Genomic DNA, 21,622 nt, shown 5'->3' with positions numbered 1-21,622 from the left:
AATCAGATGTATTTGAAAAAAAAAAAAAACACCAACATTGAAATCTTTAGATCTTATTATTATTAATTATGTGTATATATCTGTTTAAACACGCACACAAAAGCCACTTTCGCTCAAAATCAAAATTCAAATCGCGTGTACAGAGTCTGTTTGGGTAACAGCGTCAATTTATCACTATGGAGCACATCAGCTTACTTACAGTCAGCACCATTATATGACTGTTATGAGGATTGCATAGGAGGGGTGACGGCACCTGTAATGAAAAGGAAACGCCGTTTGTATATTTATTTCAAAGTGCTTTCGTGCCTAAACAAAGCGAAAGCACAGACCAAATTCACATTTAGGAGCAAGGGGCGGCCCCTAGTGGTTCGGCAGTATGGGTTGCGTACAGGGAGGCTTGACTCTTTTATGTTTCTTGCCACCTTTCAGAGAAACACTTAAAATACGGGAGAAATACGGGAAAATACCTTTTAGGGATGATAGCGGGATAGAACTATAAAATACGGGAGAATCCCTGGAAAAACGGGAGGGTTGAAAGGTTTTAATATTTTTGAGTGGCTTACGGAGTGTAGGATGGAAGGATGGAAAACTCAAATTTTGAAAGAAAGTTGCGTGTTAAAGCTGTATTATTTCTGTCAGATGCGGTTCAAGTGCGAGAGAAAATTGTTGTCCTAATTTAGTGTCTGCCATCAGATCAGGTGCTGAAATATATTGTCAGTGTTGTTTCCGACCTGTCAGCTGTTATAAAGTACTCCACGACTTTTTAATGCACACACCATTACTGGCATGAAACTAGCAGGTACGTAAGCCAGCAATTTCCAAAAATTACCAATAAAAGTACATTACTGATACTTTTCTGGCTGATTTGCATGTTGATTCTAATCGGTTAAAGTTTATAAAAGCAGTTTATGTTTTATTTAGTTAGTTTGAATTGTGTAGTATTTACCACGGTAGGCTATGTGTCTTTCTGCAATTTTAAAATGTCACTTTATTTTCACTTTGTGCCAGTTATTCAATCAGTGTGTTAGTGGACAGTATGTGTTAAACATTTTGGTGAATTTCAGTTGTTTGGGTTGGTTATATATTTGAAACAAAGAGAAAATGTACACTTTAGAGATGACGATGCTCCATTTAAACAAGATGCCATCTGACAACGAGGAAAAAATACTTCGTAGCAGTTGTTTTCCATCCCATTAGATCACATTTTAAAAAAATAATTGGTCCAAGAGGTGACGCTGATCGACAGCAGTAGTAGCTCAACAACATTAAAAGCAAGTACAATAGATAAAAACTATTGTTTCAAAGCTGTCAGAATGTGACTCTTTATGCGAAGTTCGAAGCATCCTCCTTGCGCATACACGCAGAGCAAAATGGGTAATTTTACTTTCAAAGAAAAATGTCTATACCAACTTAGCCAAAACAGCCCGATCTCATGAGAAAACAACTATTTCACACATCATCAGAAAATTGCTAAATTTTTAAATTCATAACTTAATTTGTATGAAAACGGAATTTTTTTCAAGAAGGCAAGCCCCCAAACCCTTGCTTTGATTGCACCCTGCTTTAACTGAACTCTTGGAGATTATAATTTGCTTCATTCTAATGATCTGAGTGATCTGTTAGGTTTGTTTTCATTGAGCATATCTGTAAAACATTGAGGTCCTAGGCCATTAAGTGATTTATTGACAAGTAATGATACTTTAAAATCTATTCTGAATGTAACTAGGAGCTAGTGTAAAGACCTGAGGACAGGTGTGAAGTGCTCTGATTTTCTGGTTCTGGTCAGAATCCTGGCAGCAGCGTTCTGGATGAGCTGCAACTGACTGACTGTCTTTTTGAGAGGGGTCTGGATGCAGACCTGATGCAGTGCAATCTGGGCTGCATCCAATGCTTTTTAATGGGCTCACCTGACCCCACCCCTAACCCTCACCATGACGTTACTAGGTCTATTTGAGTGCAATGTGTCTGACATTGCATCGCTGAGTGATGCAATCTCAGCTTGCATCATAAAGGCTGCATCCAGATACTATTGGTCTTTTTGGGAGGGCCAGTGAGAAGTCCATTACAGTAATCCACCCTGCTGGTGATAAAAGCATGAACACGTTTCTCTAAGTCTCAATGGTTTTTGAGTATGCTGATTAACTTACGATTTTGAAATATAGTGAAACTTCGATCCGACTCCAGAATCACACTTTTACCCATCGAGTCAAGGTACGCATTTCTTTGAGAACCTCATTTCTGTTCTCAACTTAAAGGACTTCAGTTTTCTTTTTGTTTAACTGCAGAATGTTTTGGTGCATCCAACTGTTCATTTTCATCAATAAGTAAAACATGGTCAAATGTGTGCCAATGGCCAGCCTTACCAGAGTGCTATAGCATATTATGTGTTGTATACAACATTGTGTGTAAAAGTACCTCTGATTCAATCAAGAATATCATAACACATGTATAAAATGTAATGAACTGATGACACAAATTAGAAAATTGTCATATCCTGGCGCTATTCGTAACAGGTAATTCTATTTAACTGATTGACCGGATTTGTCAGGTGAAATCAGTTGACTTCGTCTCTACCCACAGCACTGAGCTCTGTCTGCATAATAAGGTCATCACGCTTTATTGATTTAGAGTCCAGCATTAGTAGATTTCCTGTGCCTGTAAAGCAGTGCTGGCTGATCACAGGTCTGCTCTTGCCTGTGTCTTTGGCAATGCTCTGTGAATTCAGCATGTGTTGACTGTGTATTCGCACATTCTCTTTGTTCAAATTCGTGTCAAGAGGGTTCACAGTGACAGTGTGGATATGAAAGAAAAAAAAAGATAAGAGGTTCCATTGAAAAAGACAGCAGGAAGCAGAGAGAAAGTGAAAATAAGAGCAGGGCGGGAGCCTTGAGAGGTCAGAAGAGGATACAGTGACAAGTACAAAGTGACACATTAGTTATCAGTTGTTTACCTAAAATGTATGATTTACAACCCCAAATCAGAAAGAAGTTGGGACAGTATGGAAATGAAAATCTACTTTGACTTGTATTTGATTGTAGACAATATGAACACAACATATTTAATGGTCAGTTTGTAAATATATATTCCTGTTATTCAGATCTGCAACATGTTACAAAAAGGTTGAAACATGAGCAACTTAGGGTTAGTAATCAGATAAACTGGTTAAATAATGATGTGATTGTAATTATGATTCGGTACGAAAGCAGCATCCAAGAAAGGCCTAGTCCTTTAGAAGCAAAAATGGACCAAGGATCGCCAGTTTACCAGTGGAGACTGTTACTAGCCACAAGTCCAAAAGCCAGTTTCTTTCATGCTATGGGGTTTTGTCAGTGCCCTTGGAAAGGTAACTTTCATTTCTGTGATGGTATCATTAATGCTGAATAGTACATAGAGATTTTGGAGCACAGTATGCTGCTGCCTTTTCAAGGTCAGACCATGCATACTTCAACAAGACAATGCAAAACCACATTCTGCACACATTACAAAGGATGTGGAGGAATAGGATACAGGTACAGTACTTGACTGGCCTGCCTGCAGTCCCGACCTGTCTCTAAATGAGAATGTGACAATGAAGACTTTGTAACTGTTGCCCACAATAAGACTTCTTTGCAGGAAGAATAGGAAAAAATGACAGCTGAAACACTTGCCAAGTGGTAAATGCTTTACTGTCACACATTTTGAAAAAATAAATTAACAATCAAGAGGAACACATTAGATAAAGTGGTGTTGTATTGCCTGCAATAATATTCAAGTCAAAGTAAAGTTTGTTATATCATCTCATTTCACTTACAGTATGTGTTTGCCCTAAATATTAATTTGTGTTTTATGAAATAATCTATTTTATAATCTACTTATGATGTGTCTTCAAGCTTTTAATTAATAGAAATTCAAAATTTCAAGTTTGCAGACTTGCCATAAAGAATGAATGCAGTTCTGAAAGCAACTTATTATTATTCAATTTGCTATCATCTGCCCATTTCAATTAATTCATTAAAAGCACCACCCATTTAATAACCATATTAAATGTAATTAGCTCATTTATATTATAATTATAAAACTAATAATTTAAACACAATCAAGTTTTCAAAAACCACAAAAACACATCTATGTTTACACCTGTATAGAATGAAAATAATATTTTAGCTTATTGTAAATATTTACAGTGAAGTTATGCCTTGAGTACTTAGCTGTGTGTCTCATCAAATTGATCTTAAATCACATTTACCAGCATTAAGGACTTATTTTACTTGATGCCTTTTGATTCCTTTCTATCACTTTGAAAAGATAGCTGTTTGAAATAATATTCCATTACCACACATTTGTCTGTTTTGGGTGCATTAAGGAATGTAATAAGCAGGGATCTATGACTCTTACACAAACACAAATCGAGTTGGAAAGAAAGAGGATTCAGGCAATGGAGTTCTGTCAATGCATTTATTTTTTGGTGATCTTTATACTTGGAATAAATCAAATACACCAAAACAAACAAATTCAGGAGAATGCATGTACAGTATTACTCGTTTCCAGTGAAATAAATCAAAGAATTCTGACAAATTGAGGACATCATACAGCATGGCTCATCATAATGCTATTCAGTGGACACAGAGCTTTAAACATAATTAATGAATAGCCATTAAAAACCAAATCATCAAATTCAGTTTTATAGAAAATAAATCTTGTCAGTATTAAAAAAACAAAACAAAAAACACAACAAAATGAATTAGGGAGCAGATTAGTTATATGTATTTTACAATAAAATATAACATCTTTTCCTATTTTTTAAACAATTATATTATATCTTATATACATACATGGTATTCTTAGTTGATTTCTTTAAAGGGTCATGAAACCCTCTTCTTTCAGTTCCAGTCAACCTCAATTAAATTACAGCGCGACAGCAATCTGTTAATGGCCGTATTGACTAATGTGAGGTTATTATATATATATATATATATATATATATATATATATATATATATATATATATATATATATATATATATATATATATTTAAAGAGTGCTTAATATAAAATTGGAACGCACACATACCTGATTTGAATGGACTGGAAAAGTCTTTGTTTTCAGTATTTGAATATTGTTAGTTAGGCCCTGTCCACACAAACATAGGTATTTTCAAAACCGCAGTTTTTTCTACTCTAATTAGCTAATTGTCCACAATAAAATGCAGTATCAGTTGACTGAAACCGAAACTCTCTTAAAAACTCTGGCCAGGGAGTAGATTTTCAGAAACTCAGAGTCCACTGTTGCCGCTAACTGGAGTTTTGTCTCATAATGTCAGTGTGCATGCTGTTTTCTCCTTTCTGATTGGCCAACACAGCTTGGTTCACACCAAATGTGGAAGATGTGACTGAGGCAAATTATGCATAGCCACACCATGGGACAGTAATTTGCCATTGTTCACATGTTTGCATTGACTTGTATGCAATGCACAAAAGTCCCTTTAAGGCAAGTCATCCCTTTAAGGTAACCATCCTTAAAATGCCTCTTGAAAAGTATGCTCGGACATTCTGTCTGAATGGGGAGACATCAAATTCTCCAAAACTTTTAGCCAAGCATATGATTAGATTACATATTTGGAATCACCAATGAAATTAAGCAACAACTATCTCATAAGTTTTGTTTCTAAATGTCTGAATCAAAGAAAATTGGCATATTTTCAGATTGCCCACTTGCGTCTGCATTCAAAAGGAACGAGATAATGACACCAACTTCATTTAGGGCCATTCTACACTTTATCATCCTCTAAATAATGCTAGTTTTCTAAAGTAATCCACAACTTGATCTTCATGGCGAATCTCCTCCAGAAAATTTGACAGGACTGACTGTATCTCGCGCTGGTTTCATACGGATTACAAAACCAGAAAACTTTTAATATCAAGTGCACCTTAAAAGTACAGATGTCAAGCTTTATTTTGATATATTTCTTGTGTCTGTGAAGCAAGGATTCGCTGAGATTCCAGTGTGGTTGTTGACCACCAAACTGTTGTAAAAGCACACATCTGATCTGAGCTTAGCCCTGGAAAAACGTCAGACTATATCAATCCATGATTGGCTCCTGTAGTAGTAGGCGGGGCTTCATTCACCATTTTGACCTTTACATTTTTCCCCATTCAAAACTATATGAGTGATATGTCTTGTGTTCTATAGTCTTTGAATGCACTCAATACTTAGCTCGCATTTGGTGTAAACCCAGCATAATTGCTTTTATTGCTGCCTGTTGGTACCCTTAACATGCATCAAAGTGCATTTTTATGTGGACAGACTTTTTTTTTTAATAAATGAGGGCAGGAAAAATACCTGTGTACACGTGGACATGGCTTTAATCTGCTGATAGACGCAGCTTTCAAACGCAGCAGAGTCCATGTAATGCTCTTGTAAACTGGTGATCATTAGAGCCAATCACAGTCATATGTTTTAAGCATGTGAACCCAATAGCCAATCAGCAGTGTTCAGTAATCCACTCAACAGTGCTCAAAATGAAAGTGGAATTGCTGTCATCATCATCATCTTTAAAAATTTCAGTAGAGAATCTTAGAAGTTGGTACTTCAGACAACACTACCAGAACTGAGACACATGATCAGCACCTAACTACTGAATGGTCTCACTGTTTGATAAAAAAAGTAGAAGTAGCAACTTCTTTTAGGATTAGAAAACTTAATTTTATAAATAATAGTTAGACACTGACCTGTCATTGAAGTACTCACAGCCCCAAGATTTTAAACCCCAGAGATGAAATTGAGGTGGTTAGGGGGAGCTCAAGTTAAGTTATTCCCTACTATTAAAGCTAACATATGCTAATGTTGTCTTAATTGATGTTCAACACACATAAAATCTCAGGAAATGACTTTTAAGCCAAAATCTTTTAAATATATATAAGATGTTTAAAGAATGTTCTGTGCACCCAAATAATAAAAAAAGGGGGGGAAAAATTGCAAAGACATTAAAGAGAAGAAAATTATTATATTATTATTTCTTATACATACAAGGCACTTTTAGCACTTTTATCTCAGCCTAATCGCTAAAAGCTTCCATTAAAAAAGTATATACCAAATGCTTAAAGAGTATATACCACCCTGGCAATGCAATACAGGAAACTTATACCAAAACAGTGTTAATATTTCATTTCAAATATTTAAAATGCTCAAATATGAAGCAAAGAACCATAGAGTTTCATAATTTCCCTTGAACAGATGTAGTCTAATGTAATCTGATTGCACACTCTCGTTTATTGTACATGTTCAGTAGATTCACTCATCGATATAGAGACATGCTCTTACTCTGGTAAAGGTACATGTAACCATCGCAGAAGAGTCGTTTGGCCACACCATCCATTTCTCGAGGCACTTGATTTGCCAGCTGAGCCAAAGGCATGTGTAAATACTGGCCAACCTCAGGACAAGCACGCACTTCTGGGATATTATAACCATTGCTTTCACCTGCAAACAGGTTCTGTAAGTGCACTGAATGTTCTACTCCACTAAATGTGTGTGAACTCACACTGTAAACACATTTACTTACCAACACGGTCAGCCATGCTATCAAAGAAAATCCAGTCAGTATCCCGAGGTCCATGTTTGACGAAAGAGACGTAGTGGCTGGTCTCTATGCACAGCACAGCAAACAGCTCCAGTTTCTCTGGTGGAGGCGTGAGTGAATCAGAGTAAGAGAAGCCCTGAGGAAGATGAAGACTGCTGGGAGTGTGGTGTCGACGCTGCTGGTGAGAGTGAACCTACACAGAAATATCAATTCCAAGATGGTTTAGGATATGATACTGAAAAATGTAGTAGGAAAATTAATTGATTATTCTGATATTTATTGGTAATTAATATCACTGCTACATTCACAGACCAATGAGTATGATTAAGATCAGTTTTATTTTAGTAGTATTATAATTAAATGTATTAATTGGTTGCATTATCATTATACATTATATACACACACTTGTCACTTTATAAGGTACACCTGTCCAACTACTTGTTGATGCAAATTTCTAATCAGCCAACCCCATGGCAACTCAATGCATTTAGGCATGTAGACATGGTCAAGATGATGCAGTTCAATCTAAGCATCAGAATGGTGAAGAAGAATGAAGTGATTTTGAACGTGTCATGGTTGTTGGTGCCTCATGGGCTGGTCTGAGTATTTCAGATTTTTACACACAACCATCTCCAGGGTTTACAGACAATAACCTGAACAAAAAAAATATCCAGTGAACAGCAGTTCTGTGGGCACAAATGCCTTGTTGATGCCAGAGGTCAGACGAGAATGGCCAGACTGGTTTAAGCTGATAGAAAGGCAACAGTAACTCAAATAACCGAGGTATGCAGAAGAGCATCTCTAAAAGCACAACTTGAGGCGGATGGACTACAGCAGCAGAAGAACACACCCGATGCCATTCCTGTCAACTAAGAACTGAAAACTGAGGCTACAGTTCTAACAGGCTCACCAAAATTGGACAATAAAAGATTGGAAAAAACGTTGCCTGGTCTGATGAGTCTCAATTTCTGCTGCAACATTCAGATGGTAGGGTCAGAATTTGGCATCAACAACATGAAAGCATGGATCCATCCTGATTCAGGCTGGTGGTGTAATTGTGTGGGGGGATGTTTTCGTGGCACACTTTAGGCCCATTAGTTAAAGCTGAGCATCATGTCAACACCACAGCCTACATGAGTATTGTTGCTGACCAGGTTCATCCCATTATAACCACAGTGCACATATCTTCTGATGGCTACTTCCAGCAGGATAACGTACCATGTCATAAAGTGCAAATCATCTCATTTCTGGTTTCTTGAAAATGAAAATGAGTTCATGGTATTTAAATGGCCTCCACAGTCACCAGATGTCAATCCAATAGAGCACCTTTGGTATGTGGTGGAATGGAAGATTCGCATCATGGATGTACAGCCCACAAATCAGCTACAGAAAAGTGATAGCGTAATGCTATCACATCAATATGGACTAACATCTCTGAGGAGTATTTCGAGTACCTTGTTGAATCTATGATCTATGCCACGAAGGATTAAGGCAGTTGTGAAGTTAAAAGGGGGTTCAGCCCGGTTCTAGTAAGGTGTAACTAATAAAGGGGCCCGGTGAGTATATATTGTTTACAGTATATTATATATTGCATAGATATTTGCCAGTTTAATGATATACATATAAATCACATGCAAACTTAATACATAATAATTAATATAATTCATTTTTTAAAACATCACTAAAGTTGGATTCTGTTTTATTGTTTTTTTTTTTTTTTTTTAATCAAGGCTACATTTATTAATGTAACCAAAAGTGAAATAGCATGAGTTTTCATTGTTATACATGTTTGAAAACGTGGTCATTACTTGATAAACCATTATTAATAAATAAACACAAATAGTCATTGATAACTAATATATTAAAAACTAAGAGCCATAACCATATATCAAAATGATTTCTGAAGGATTGTGTGATTCAGAAAAGTGAATAACATCAAAAATTTGCTCTGTTGTCACATGAAAAAAATAAAATGTTCATGTATTTTAACTACTTTTTAAAAATGTATCTCTTATTATATATAGTTTTATAATCAGAAATCATAAAACAGTAAGCATGTGTAAAACCTTACCTGAGTGGAACATTTGGTACAGAAATATTTAAACCCTGTATCACTAAACAGTGCGTCTCTGAAGCATTCAGCACACTCCTCATTTGCCAAAAGACCACACGACACACACTGCTGAGGACCTATAAACAAACGTACATAAACAAACACACACCTCACACCACTTAACAGAACACACAGAAACTAGGAAATAGACAACCAGAAAAGCCCAAGGACATAATATTTGTTTGAATGTTGAAGAGACATTACTATCAGCGAGAAGACCGGTGATGTCCAATTCAGTAGAAGGAATGATTTTAGGAAACATTTTAAAACTCTTTCCTGAGCGAGGCATCGTGAGAATCAGACAGGCAGGAACCTGTAGATAAAAAAAGATCACACAATAACTCATACATCTAGATTGTAAAAATCATTTTCAATTAGATGTCAGGAAAGACACTTATTGGGAAAACTGGTTCCAATTCAGGTGACAAAAAAAACATTTTAAACAAAGAGAAACAGCACTATCTGCAGGTCAAACATGGAATGTCCAAACAAAAAAGACAAGGAACTGAAAGCAGTATTTGAAACAGTCAGATACATAAAAAGCACAGAGAAAACGAGAATTGATACTGTACCTCTGCTAGCTTGAGACTGTTGCTGTAAAATGAATGTTCTAGTAGCTGTTGAACTGTTGGCAGGACTAAATGGTGGTTATAATCCATAAAGATTTGATAGTAGTAACAGCTTTGCACTTTGTGTCTACTTCCTGATTGGCTGTTAAAGGGAAAACAAAGTATTATATGTACACAAACATGCATACAAACAAACACACTCAAAAACAATAAACACACAAATAAATAAAATGAAATTAAAGATATTCTGTAAAAAAAATAAAAATAAAAAAATACAACACTGACAACCAGAGGAAACCAAGACATCATGCATAATCAATTACAGAAAATTTATAGCAAGATTTAAGAATAGGGTCCAGAATACTATTCTTTAACTGAATTACTTTCAAGAACATGTAGCAAAATTGAATATCTGAAATAATTAAGTGTTTCAAACATGTAGTTAAAACACACATGGGCAACAGAAACATGGTGTGATAAATAATAGTTATTTTGTTCAGTATATTTTAAATAATATTTTAGCCTATAAATATGTATAGATAATAGTTGTAAATAGCAAATTCCTTTGGTTTTCCATCCTTACTAATGGTTTCTGTGTGTTAAATTTAAGAATTTTTAAGACCCTTTAATACCACAATGGATTAAATTTAAGACTTATACAGGGCTAAAAGGTGGGCCGATGGATTTTTTTTTTGCTAGCCAGAAAAAAACAAACAATCGTACAAATGTATTTTCCACATATTTTAATGTTTCAAATGAAGAAAACTGTAGTTGTATACTCCTTTTTTTCAACATAAGCGTTTAGTTTTTTAAAGACAAGTTTAAAATTGTTATAAGTATATTTATTACAGAGAAAATTACATGAATAATCAAAAATATATATGATATTTGTTGGCTTAGGGTCCAAATGGATCGGGTATAATCCCTATTCAACCTAAAGCATTTCTGTTATTAAACCTTAAGTTTCATGTCTATTTATAAACATCATGTCCACTACTCCTAATTTTCTAAATAGTTTTTGTATAAATGGAAGATCATGTAAAGGGATATGTTGCTCTTTTATTATTATTTTATTATATTTATTTATAAACAAATAGTTTTTGTATAAATGGAAGATCATGTAAAGGGATATGTTGCTCTTTTATTATTATTTTATTATATTTATTTATATATTTTATTATTATTTTATTATATTATCATTTACTCTGATTAGAAACTTTAATTTGGAGAATTTGTTGCATCTCTTTGCAATAAAAAACATAAATATATAAAAAATTATCATTAAAAAAATATATTTATTGAAATTGATTGTAGGTGATTGGATGGATCTCGGTCCAACTGGGTATCTTTACTTGAACAGATGTCATGTAAGACCTGTTTAAAATTATCTAAGAGCTACAACACTAATATTTCAGTGAATTTAAGGCTTTTTAAGGCCTAAAATTTCGTTTTGAAAATGTAAGACATTTTAAGACCATGCAGACACCCTGCAACTGGAAAATACTTTAAAATCATTGAAAAGCACCCTTACCAGAGACTGAGCAGCGGATCTAGAAAGAGAATCTCTTGCATAATGAGAGAGAGGAACTCTTCAGGATCTGCACATATGGAGGAAAAACACTGTGCTTAGAGTAATTCTATAAAGCAGCCAAAAGGTCTTTTATAGATAATGAGATCTAAATAATTTGTGGAAACAGCTGTGTAATATTTTGGATCTGTGTTTTTTTGATGACTTGCAGAGAAATGTAAAGTTGGACATTTGCCTTCAATATTCTGTTTGAAATCTGACACAGTTAACAAAGCTTTGACATCAAGAAGATGGTGTACCCTTCTCATCTGTGGTGTAAGTGGGGCAGTGTTCCCGTTTTTGTAATTGTTTCCGAAGATTCATCACACAGCGCGCAGAGACGAAACCTTGTCTGTAATAATAAAATAAATGTTATGGTAAAAATTTAGTTCAATGAATGTATGTATGTATGCATTGTATGCATGTATGTTCTATAAGAGTGACTGAAACATGGTTGGAAACTTCAGTTTTACAAATACAACAGATACAAAGCTGAACTTACTTGCGAAGAGGGTTGACAATGTTCTTCAGCAAGATGTCTTGAATGGTTTTATCCTCGGGATTTATGGACTTAAAAAGCAGAGAATCCAGAACTGATGAACAGGAAAACACACTGGATAAAAAATACATAACAACATATATTAGATTATCCCATTATATACATTTTTAATAATTTCTCAAGTTATTCAAATCACCATGAATGAACATTCCTTCATCATTTTCTCACCCTCATGTCACTCCAAACCGAAAATCAGACTTTTGTGCATCTTCAGAGCACAAATGAAGGTATTTTAAACCAAACTTTATCATTAATATCCCTATAACCAAAACTCTGATGCTTCAAAACTTTCATGAACAACTAAAATAAATCCATAATAAATTAATGTTTTTATCATATATCTTCTGAAAAGACGTAATCACTTTATATGATAAACAGATTTACAGTTGTTTATAGTTGTCATTAAACACTAATCAACAAACAATATTTACTGCATTCAAACTTAAGCACGTCTGACTCATTTGCAAGAAACAGTAAAATTCGTTCAAGCGTGTCATGTGGCACATTTAAGCTTCCTGAAAAACAAGTCAGGTTAATTTTTTCACTTGAGCTCTAAATAATTAAAAAGTGTAATAAGTGATTGTCTTCAGAAACATTTTTTAGCTTTACAGGTTGAAAGAAAAAAAATTTGAAAGGCTTTTGCTAGCAGAAGGGACAATATTGTTTAAAACCGATGAAGGATGACACAATAGTTACAGTACTTCTTTTAGACAGGTATGAATGCTTTAAAACTATTTAAATCATGCAAAGCTTATGCAGATTTCGTTTTTTTATGAATGGGATATATGCACAGAAGTATTTTTCAGCCACTGGCTAAAGATTGGTGTGATTATTTTCAATTTTATAAGGTTCCTTTTCCAGCATCTATACAATAAATAATCAAAAGAGTTCATTAGCTAAACATAAGCATTCATTTAGTTGTTCAAGCACAAAACGAGAGGGTGTGTTGAAACACAAGCGCCGAAGCAGAGTGGACAGTCAAAATTTAATCGTTAAAAAGTGTCAGTTGTCTTGGTCAGTGGTTCCCAACCTTTTTTTTTTTTTTTTGCCTAAGACCCCCTTTTCCCCTAGAAAATCTTGTAGGCCCACTCCATATTTAATGATATTATTGCTCAAATAAGTTTGCAGTAAGTATGTCAAAAAAGATGGATTATTACTATATCTAAATATGTTTATTCCTAAATAATAACTTTATGTAAAATATAAAAGCAAAACATCAGTAGGCCATTTGTATTGGGTACACCTTGCGGTATTGACGATGAGTCGACTACAGATGTCATATTAATTTGGATGGTCTCATGCATTCGTTAGCAATAACTTTAGCGCAGATAATGCACTGTGGCTGGGTCAGGGACTCTCTGCTTCAAGAAATTCAAATAAAACCATAATTCAGGTAACTATCTTGGTGTTACCAGTATTTCTAGCAATGTGAGCCAAAATGTTTGGAGCTTCCTCACCAGGGTCCAGTATGCTTGGATCATTACTATTAGCTGCTCACTGAATCAGTGAGACTCTTGTCTTTTTTTTGTGGATTTCGAATTACAAATTTGTCCATTTTTTGATCAGCAAGGGGATAAAATGAACTAAGACAACATGATTGTTTTTCTTATTGTCCACTGCTAATTTTTTTTTTAAACATGACGTGACCTCCCACAGAGCTTGCTGAGGCCCTTTTGTGAGCCAGGAACCAATGGTCTTGGTAATATATGTGTGATGTAAAAAGTGACATGGAAGATGATATTTTTCTTTTTTCAGCGCTCTGAAATTGAGTTAGTTGTTTAACAAAACATAAACGAGTAAATATCACTCTTCCATCAAGACAGCAATGGGGAAACTGGCAAAAATTAGTATAATTCCTGTACCCTGCCATTCTGTATCAACCACTAGGCTTATGTTGAACAAAGTGCTTGTCTCCATATAGACATCATAGAGACAAGCACACTGTCATTGTGGAAATCCTTGCAAGCGTGAAATAATGCACATTATGACTTGTTTTGCTTGCCACACAACTGAAAACGTGCTAGATATAATACCATTTTTCAAAAGGTTTTTAAGTTTGTAATTATAGTATTATAAACAACAGTTTTTTAACTCTTGAATGACTCATGATGTCAACAGAGGTTATAATGTTTTCTATGGTCGCCAATTTGGTGTGTGTTCATGACTTTGTGTTTCAAAGACGAAAAAAGTCTGGAGTGTTTGGAAAGACATTAAGGTGAGTAAATTATGACAGAATTTCTATTTTGGGGTAAACTAACCCTTTAAATAGTGTTTAAAACTAAGTGTCTTGTGTTCAATGAAATTAGATGTTAATATCAGCTGCAATGATTAATTCTGACCTGAACAGGGCAGAGTCCATATAACAAGAGTTGCAGTGACCCTGAATGCCCTTGTTCTGGCCTATCAATCGCTGTGACACATCTTCTGTTCTAATAGGAGGTACATTTTCTACTTCCACAGACACCCCATCATGATCTGTTAATAGAGAATACAAAAAGACACACAAGTTCCATTGCAGTATGTAATGGATGACTGGCCTTTCACTTTCTACTACTCATTGACACATTGTCTCCATAGATAAATGCTTACTACATAAACATGTCTTACCAATGTATCCATTAGATTTGTTCTCATTTGCACCAGAGACAGAATCATCAGGCCGACAAACTGACAGTTTCACAAATAAACCACTTTTAGGATCACAGTCAAAGTACTGTTTTCCTTTATATTTTCCATCACACACTCCACTGCCTGTCACCTAATACAAAATACATACATTTCACTTTTTAAAAGGAATTTAACTATTTGATTATTTAAAAACTTTAAGATTTCTTTAGGAAAGATGACAACAGTTGAATTAGTGAATAGAGAATTTACCACTTCCAGCCCAGCACTCTTCTCAGAAAAATCAGGTAGATATCCAATCCAGCGGACAATTCCAAGTTTATTGCCCATATACTGCACTAGGGAGCCAACCGAGATTCCTTCTGAATCAGAAGCGCTGTCCATCTCTTGGTTCTGTGAAGTGTCCATTTTTTCATCTAGTCATATTTTTATATAGAAAAACAGCAATTATTGTTGTATAGTATTCTTTACTGTTAATGTACACAAAAAATGCAATTACACAACATATGGATTACCAGTATTTAACAACTCCTCTTTCATTATGCAATCCAGTGGGACCAATATCTCTCCACCTTGTTTGCCCTCTTCATCTTTATCCTGAAAAAAGAAGCATTTTTAGTAAACCATTCTTGCTTTCTGTACCATTATACAAAAGCTCATCTTACAGTATGATCAATTTAGCAAGAGCTGACCAGAAATTAGAACAATTTTATTGTGCTGTGAGATTTCCATAATAAGATTAATAAAGTACTGTGTATATCCAAATCTAAAAACTTGTCCACACCAAGAACAACTATTATCACTACTCTGATAACTATGTTAGCCTCCACACCAACACTCAGTATTGTTCAATTTATTATAAGCAAATACTTTGCTTATGTGTGTCAATTCATATGTTTGATGCCCTATAAAAATAAATAAATGCTGATTGGCTGTCAATGCTTTACTGTTCAGCAACTGACAAAAAATGTGCCTAGAAGTGATTAGGCACGATATTTTTCCTTAAACTTGTTAGAATAAAAACAATTCTTAAACATTAACTTATTATTTAACATATAGCTATTAATATTAATAGTTATTCTATGATTAACCTTTATAAGAACATTCAGATTAAATCTTTCATTTTTTGACTTTGTATGATCATACCAGCCTAGTTTTGGTTTTGTCTTAGCATCTAGGCAAAGTATTACAAAAAGTTCACCCCCTCAAAATATGCTGTCATTATTAACTTAACCTCACTATTTGATTCATTCATCTACTTAACAAAGTAATCAAACAGTCTTAGAACCACAATTGATTTTGGGGTTAATTATTAGTTTGAGTCACTCTAACAAAGAGTCAATACTCACAGTAGATATGAGAACCATTTTACCATCTTGCATGTCCTTTATATCCATAACCATGCCATGGTGAGGATTATTGTCAAAGAAATAGATTACTCTGTCTCCAACATCAAGAGGCTCACTTGATGTCATGGACAAGAGAGGTGGAGTTGATAGGGGTGGTGCTGAAGGCTTATGATCTATTGGTGTGATTCTTGTAAAAGGTGCAAATATTCCTGAGTTTTTGGAACATTTAAAGTATGTTTTGCCATAGTAGGAGCCATCATTTTGCCCCTTTCCTTTGTCGCCACCCTAAAAAAACAGAAGAGAAAAGAGCATTTCATTAAAACAAAAACTTTTTTTTTTTTTGCATTGCTACGAATTGTTCTCTATTCAACATTACAGAGACACACTTTCTCTTACACGAACAACTCACCTGTAGTTCCACCCCAAAGAATGTTCCTGCTAAAGGATTAATGCTGTAATCCGTAATACTGCCAATGTATCGAATTATACCTTTGAGTTGTTTCCCATTGTATTCCACATAAACCTGATCGTCTGTAGTCAGATTTGAGGCCTCCTGTAAAACCTTTTTATCTTTCAGTGCCAAAAGTCGGTCTTCATTAGGTTCAAGAGCCAGCAGTAATTCTGCTTCCCTGATGCTCAATGGCATCAGAAGAACTTTATCAAGGTCGGTTTCAAGTAAGCTACCCATACGAACTACAGGTAAAGTGTCTGTAGCCTTTCTTTTTAGCCTGGACTCATACTGTTGTTTATCTATGTAGCATATTTCACCAGCATCAATGAAGCTATTTGGTGAAGGAGGCTTCGCAGTGATAATGAAGTATATCTTCTTGTTGGCTGCGGCCATTTCTCAAAAGTGTCACTTGGAAAACTGAAGTATAACAAGCTTTCAGGTTGACAGCAGTGTTTCCAGCGTGGGCAAAATGTTCATTTATTTGCTCATTTCCTCTGAGCAATGCATGTTACTCTTGTCATTCAAATAATTCCAAAAAAACTAAGCGATTCATACAACTGCATTATTAGATGTAGGTGATAGTTTCTAGACACCCTGTAAAAATAGAAACAGTCAATCGTTAGTTTGCTACAAACTTCAAAAAAACTTTTTAATAATAAATAAGCACTTCAAAGTGACAATATAAAATAATAATTTAATTTTAAAATTACATTTCAATTTTATATTTAAACTTCACAAACATTTGAAGAGTTTATGCTCATTACTTACCGATGTCAATACTTTCGATTTCTGTTAAAAAAGTAAACTCAGCAGAACTCTAGCAGAACTATTCGTCTTTCTCTACATACGTTGTGTACTACGATTAAACGTTTACTAGAATTTAAAGAGATTGTCAGAAGTATATAATGGTGTTCTAAATAAAACTACCCCTGACATTCTGTGCTGTCGATGTTTTGTAAAGATAGGGGAAGTGTTTTTGAGCAAAACCAAAAGTAAAGAGTCATGTTGAGAGCCGTGTTGTGATTGGATGTTGGTTGTATACGTCATCACAGCCGGCGTCGCGGTTTTTATGACGGTCGTGTTTTGGTGTGAAGATGGCTGAACGTGAAGCGCTTAAGAGAGAAATAGAGGAGCTGCAAAGTAAGAGTGATTTCGTCATTTAATATGTTGAATTTATATCGTAATTCGACAATTGTTTTAGCCTTTTTCGAACCCTCTGCTGGTTTTTAGTTAACGTTACTCTTACCTTTTGAATTAACTGTTCAGTTACAACGTGGCTGACTTAACGGTTATTCCCTGAAGCTAAGATAACACTGCCCACAGTAACACCTTTCAATGTGGTTATGTGTTTGTAGTCTCTGTAATACATGTAATATCATGTATTTACGTTATTAGTAAAACTGTTGTTATACATAACGTCATCAGGTCAATAAACCAAGAAACTTGGTCACTTAAGTTAGAACTTTAATAAACAAGATATTTTTTTAAAGGTTACATTAACAAGACCCTATGCTAGAATGTCAATGAAAGTGATAGAATTGTATGGGTGTTTCTGCTTAATAATTTTTTATTAACTTAGTTTAAGATTATGCTGTTGTTTGTTTTCCTGACATGCTGTCACATGTGTTTTCTTGGAAGCTAATGAATGTGTAACTCATATTAAGTGATTTTGACTATTGTGTAACTTTTAAACCATGATTGTGTACATTGTCTGTGACATTATGACGGATAGACATGTTTAATGGCATAATGACCAGCAATTATGTATTTAAGTTCAGATTTTCGCACTGGATTTTTAGGGGATAAAGTAAAACTTAAATAAAACAAATACAAAAGGGTAAATAGCGAGTAATTAGTTAAAATGATAAAACAACACCATGGAAAAATATATATTTATATTTAGGTCAATAAATAAATTGGTATAATAACAAATAAATATAGGAATAAAAACCCATTATGCAATAATTATATAAAATAATACAAAATATGATTGCATACAGTTGATTGGTTCAAAATGATAATCAAAAGTTGATTATCAAAAATGATTAGAAGATTTAAACGAATACAAATTTATGTAATGATTTACCAAAAATTGTTCTCACAAGAGAGGATTTTAACAGGTTTCTTTGTAGAAATCCAATTTAAGGAAAATATTGTACATTACAGAATCTCAGAAAATCAAAAATCTAATGTGAATTATTCCATCTTATTAACTTTTTTACATAATCTGCTGTAATTTCACACACTTCCTCATGACTTTTGCAGACCTCATTAATGACTATAAAAGTACCCATGGTGACGTTCCATCAAGCGCTGGCCAATGGGGTCATCCCAGACGTGGTTTAAGGAGTGGCCAGGGCCAAGGTCGAGGTCATGCCGCACACTACACACAATCATATTCATCATTGCCACATATGGCTCATTCTTCTGGCAGCTGGAGGAAAACATACTCGCTTAACAACAAGACCAACAGGGCATCTGGGAGTCATGTATTCCATTCAGCTGTAAGCCATCCTTCTCTCCACATTAGCACATCTGGAGCAACTGCCACTGGGAGTAATGATGGACTTATTGGGAGCAACAGTGTTTCATTTAAAAAGCAGCAACCTAAACAAACCAAGGAAAAACCTGTACCATCTTCACACGGTGTTCAGTGTGACACTTCAAAAGAGAAGAAAAGTGAAGAGAGCACAAAAACGACAATGCTTTTGTCTGCAACAGAAAAAGTTCATCATGGCTGTTCCTCTACCAATGAAACAACTGACTCGACTTCATCATCGGGGTCTGAAAGAAAGATAAAACCCACTTTAAAATCATCAGCAGTGAACAATCCCTCTATTCCTTCAACTGTCAAAGCTGCAGCTCAGCTTCAAGTCAAACCACACCTCCCCCCTTCATCCTCATCCAATAGGACTGTTGTAATCCCATCTGCCAAAAAAGATTCTACTACGGCTTCTTCTGCCTCTAACCTTCAGTCTCAGGCTACAGTGAGTCCAGCAAAGCCCCAGGTAAAGCTAGACTCAACTCAGACACATGCAGCCTCACCATGCCATAAGAGATCTCAGTTTACTTGGGTAAAAAGCCAAGAAACGGTAAACATAAACAGCACACCTAAGCCACTAACCTCAGGATCTTCTCCTGGGATGATTTTCACCAGACGAGCCTCCAGCTCTAGTAAGAGGGTGTCTCGCAAGCCTAATAATTCCCCCGGAGCTCCTAAGACCTCAAAGTACACTTGGGTGTCTTCATCTTGCTCTTTGTCAACAGCTGGGAAAGCAAACCCTTCAGTGAAATTGCCACGCAAACCGCTTTCGCCAAAATCTCTTAAAGCCCCTGTAAGAACTTTTCAAGGTGGAATGGAGGGAATCAAGAAAGAAAAGAAGTATACCACAGTGACTGTGACGCCTTTAAAAAAGTCTAGAGCTGGTGCTGTCACTACATCCCATGCTAGTCATACCAGTCGCTATCGCTGGAAGGCGGCTGGACAAAATGCTAATGCAAGTACATCTAGTTCAGCTTCAAGGACGACCCATAAGAGCACTGTGTATCGGTGGACTGCTAACAACAATGGCCAAAAGGGGGAAAAGGGATCTACCTTGTCTCCTAATATCCCTGCTACAGCCGCATTGTCAGTTGGCGCCTTTAAGCTGAGGAGTCGAACCAAGATCATCAGACGATCTCCTAGCAAGTGAGTGTTTTGCTTCGGTAAAATTGTAGAATGTACCACAAAAGCAGAAAATATGTGAAGTATTTTTTTTGGGATGCACAAATATTAAAACTTAATGGCCAGCTCAATATAATAAACAATTGTTTTAATTCCATTTTCTGATAAATGCCACTTGTTTGTCTGAATAAATGAATAAGCGCACTTAAACTTAGTTGTGTTAAATGCTACAGATGGATTATTGAGATTAGCAATTGTATTTATGTAAAAACAAAACAACACAGAGTACTTATTCTTGCACATTTTTAACAAGTAATTTAACAGACATTTTCATCTAAAGCAACTTGTATGTATTTATTCTTGTGCAAAATATGAAAGAATAAGTGATCATACTCTTATTTTAAATTATTAAATTATAGGGGGACATGGTGGCTTAGTGATTAGCACTGTGGCCTCATAAAAAGAAGATCACTGGTTCTTGTCTTGGCTGGGCCAGTTGGCATTTTTGTGTTGAGTTTGCATGTTCTCCCAATGATGCCGTGGGTTTCCTCAGGGTGCTCTGGTTTCCCCCACAGTTCAAAGAAATGTGCTATTGATGAATTGAATAAACTAAATTTGCCGTAGTAGTGTATGTGTGTGAATGTATATGGGTAGTTTCCCAGTACTGGGTTGCAGCTGGAAGGGCATCCGCTGTGTAAAACATATGCTGCATTAGTTGGCGGTTCATTCTGCTGTGGTGACCCCTGATGAATAAAGGGACTAGGCTGAAGGAAAATTAATGAATGAATGAATGACTAAATCAGGATAACAAATGGGTAAAACCCCAGTGCTTTGAAGGAGAGCGAGTATATAGTTTTAAATGTACAATTAATTAGTATTTTGGTTATTTTATAAATTATGTTCTAAATATTTGTATTAAAATTGTAACTGCATTGTATTTTGTTCTTAATTATTACCTCTGAAGACTGTTTCCAGTGGGTTTCTGTAAATCATAGTAAAGATGCATGATTTTAGTCATATTTTTTTTCTCAGAAGATATACAGATTCAAAATACAGATTCAAATAAATGAAATCAATGCAAATGGTAATTATACATATAAATCTTTAGAGTTTGATCATTTTAAATTGTAGAGTAATTGCTAGTAGTCTCAAATGTCTGTTAGTGG

At 35.1% G+C, this 21,622-nt stretch overlaps 2 protein-coding genes across 2 annotated transcripts in view; one reads left to right on the top strand and one right to left on the bottom strand.

Moving 5' to 3' along the window:
* Positions 1–6,955: 6,955 nt before the first annotated feature.
* On the bottom strand, positions 6,956–17,764 carry cyldl (cylindromatosis (turban tumor syndrome), like). Its single transcript, XM_003198803.5, has 15 exons — positions 17,561–17,764; positions 16,751–17,386; positions 16,342–16,626; positions 15,508–15,589; positions 15,245–15,408; positions 14,975–15,125; positions 14,707–14,842; positions 12,311–12,421; positions 12,069–12,160; positions 11,773–11,839; positions 10,245–10,383; positions 9,877–9,985; positions 9,631–9,749; positions 7,542–7,752; positions 6,956–7,459 (listed from the first exon to the last, which is right to left on the bottom strand). The coding sequence occupies exons 2-15, from the start codon at positions 17,183–17,185 to the stop codon at positions 7,275–7,277; spliced, it is 2,286 nt and encodes a 761-aa protein (XP_003198851.2). The 5' UTR covers positions 17,186–17,386; positions 17,561–17,764; the 3' UTR covers positions 6,956–7,274.
* A 97-nt stretch (positions 17,765–17,861) lies between these two features.
* The window catches only part of zc3h3 (zinc finger CCCH-type containing 3), a 116,836-nt gene continuing 113,075 nt past the window's right edge, over positions 17,862–21,622 (top strand). The window contains exons 1-2 of the mRNA XM_684588.6: positions 17,862–17,932; positions 19,058–20,480. Of these exons, the coding sequence (XP_689680.3) occupies positions 17,887–17,932; positions 19,058–20,480 (1,469 nt within the window). The 5' untranslated portion in view covers positions 17,862–17,886. The remainder of the gene's footprint in view (positions 17,933–19,057; positions 20,481–21,622) is intronic.

The sequence above is a fragment of the Danio rerio genome, chromosome 6, assembly GCF_049306965.1.
Source record: "Danio rerio strain Tuebingen ecotype United States chromosome 6, GRCz12tu, whole genome shotgun sequence".
Lineage (NCBI taxonomy): Eukaryota > Metazoa > Chordata > Actinopteri > Cypriniformes > Danionidae > Danio > Danio rerio.
Note: the sequence above shows the minus strand (reverse complement) of the source record. Positions and strands in the feature narration are given on the sequence as shown.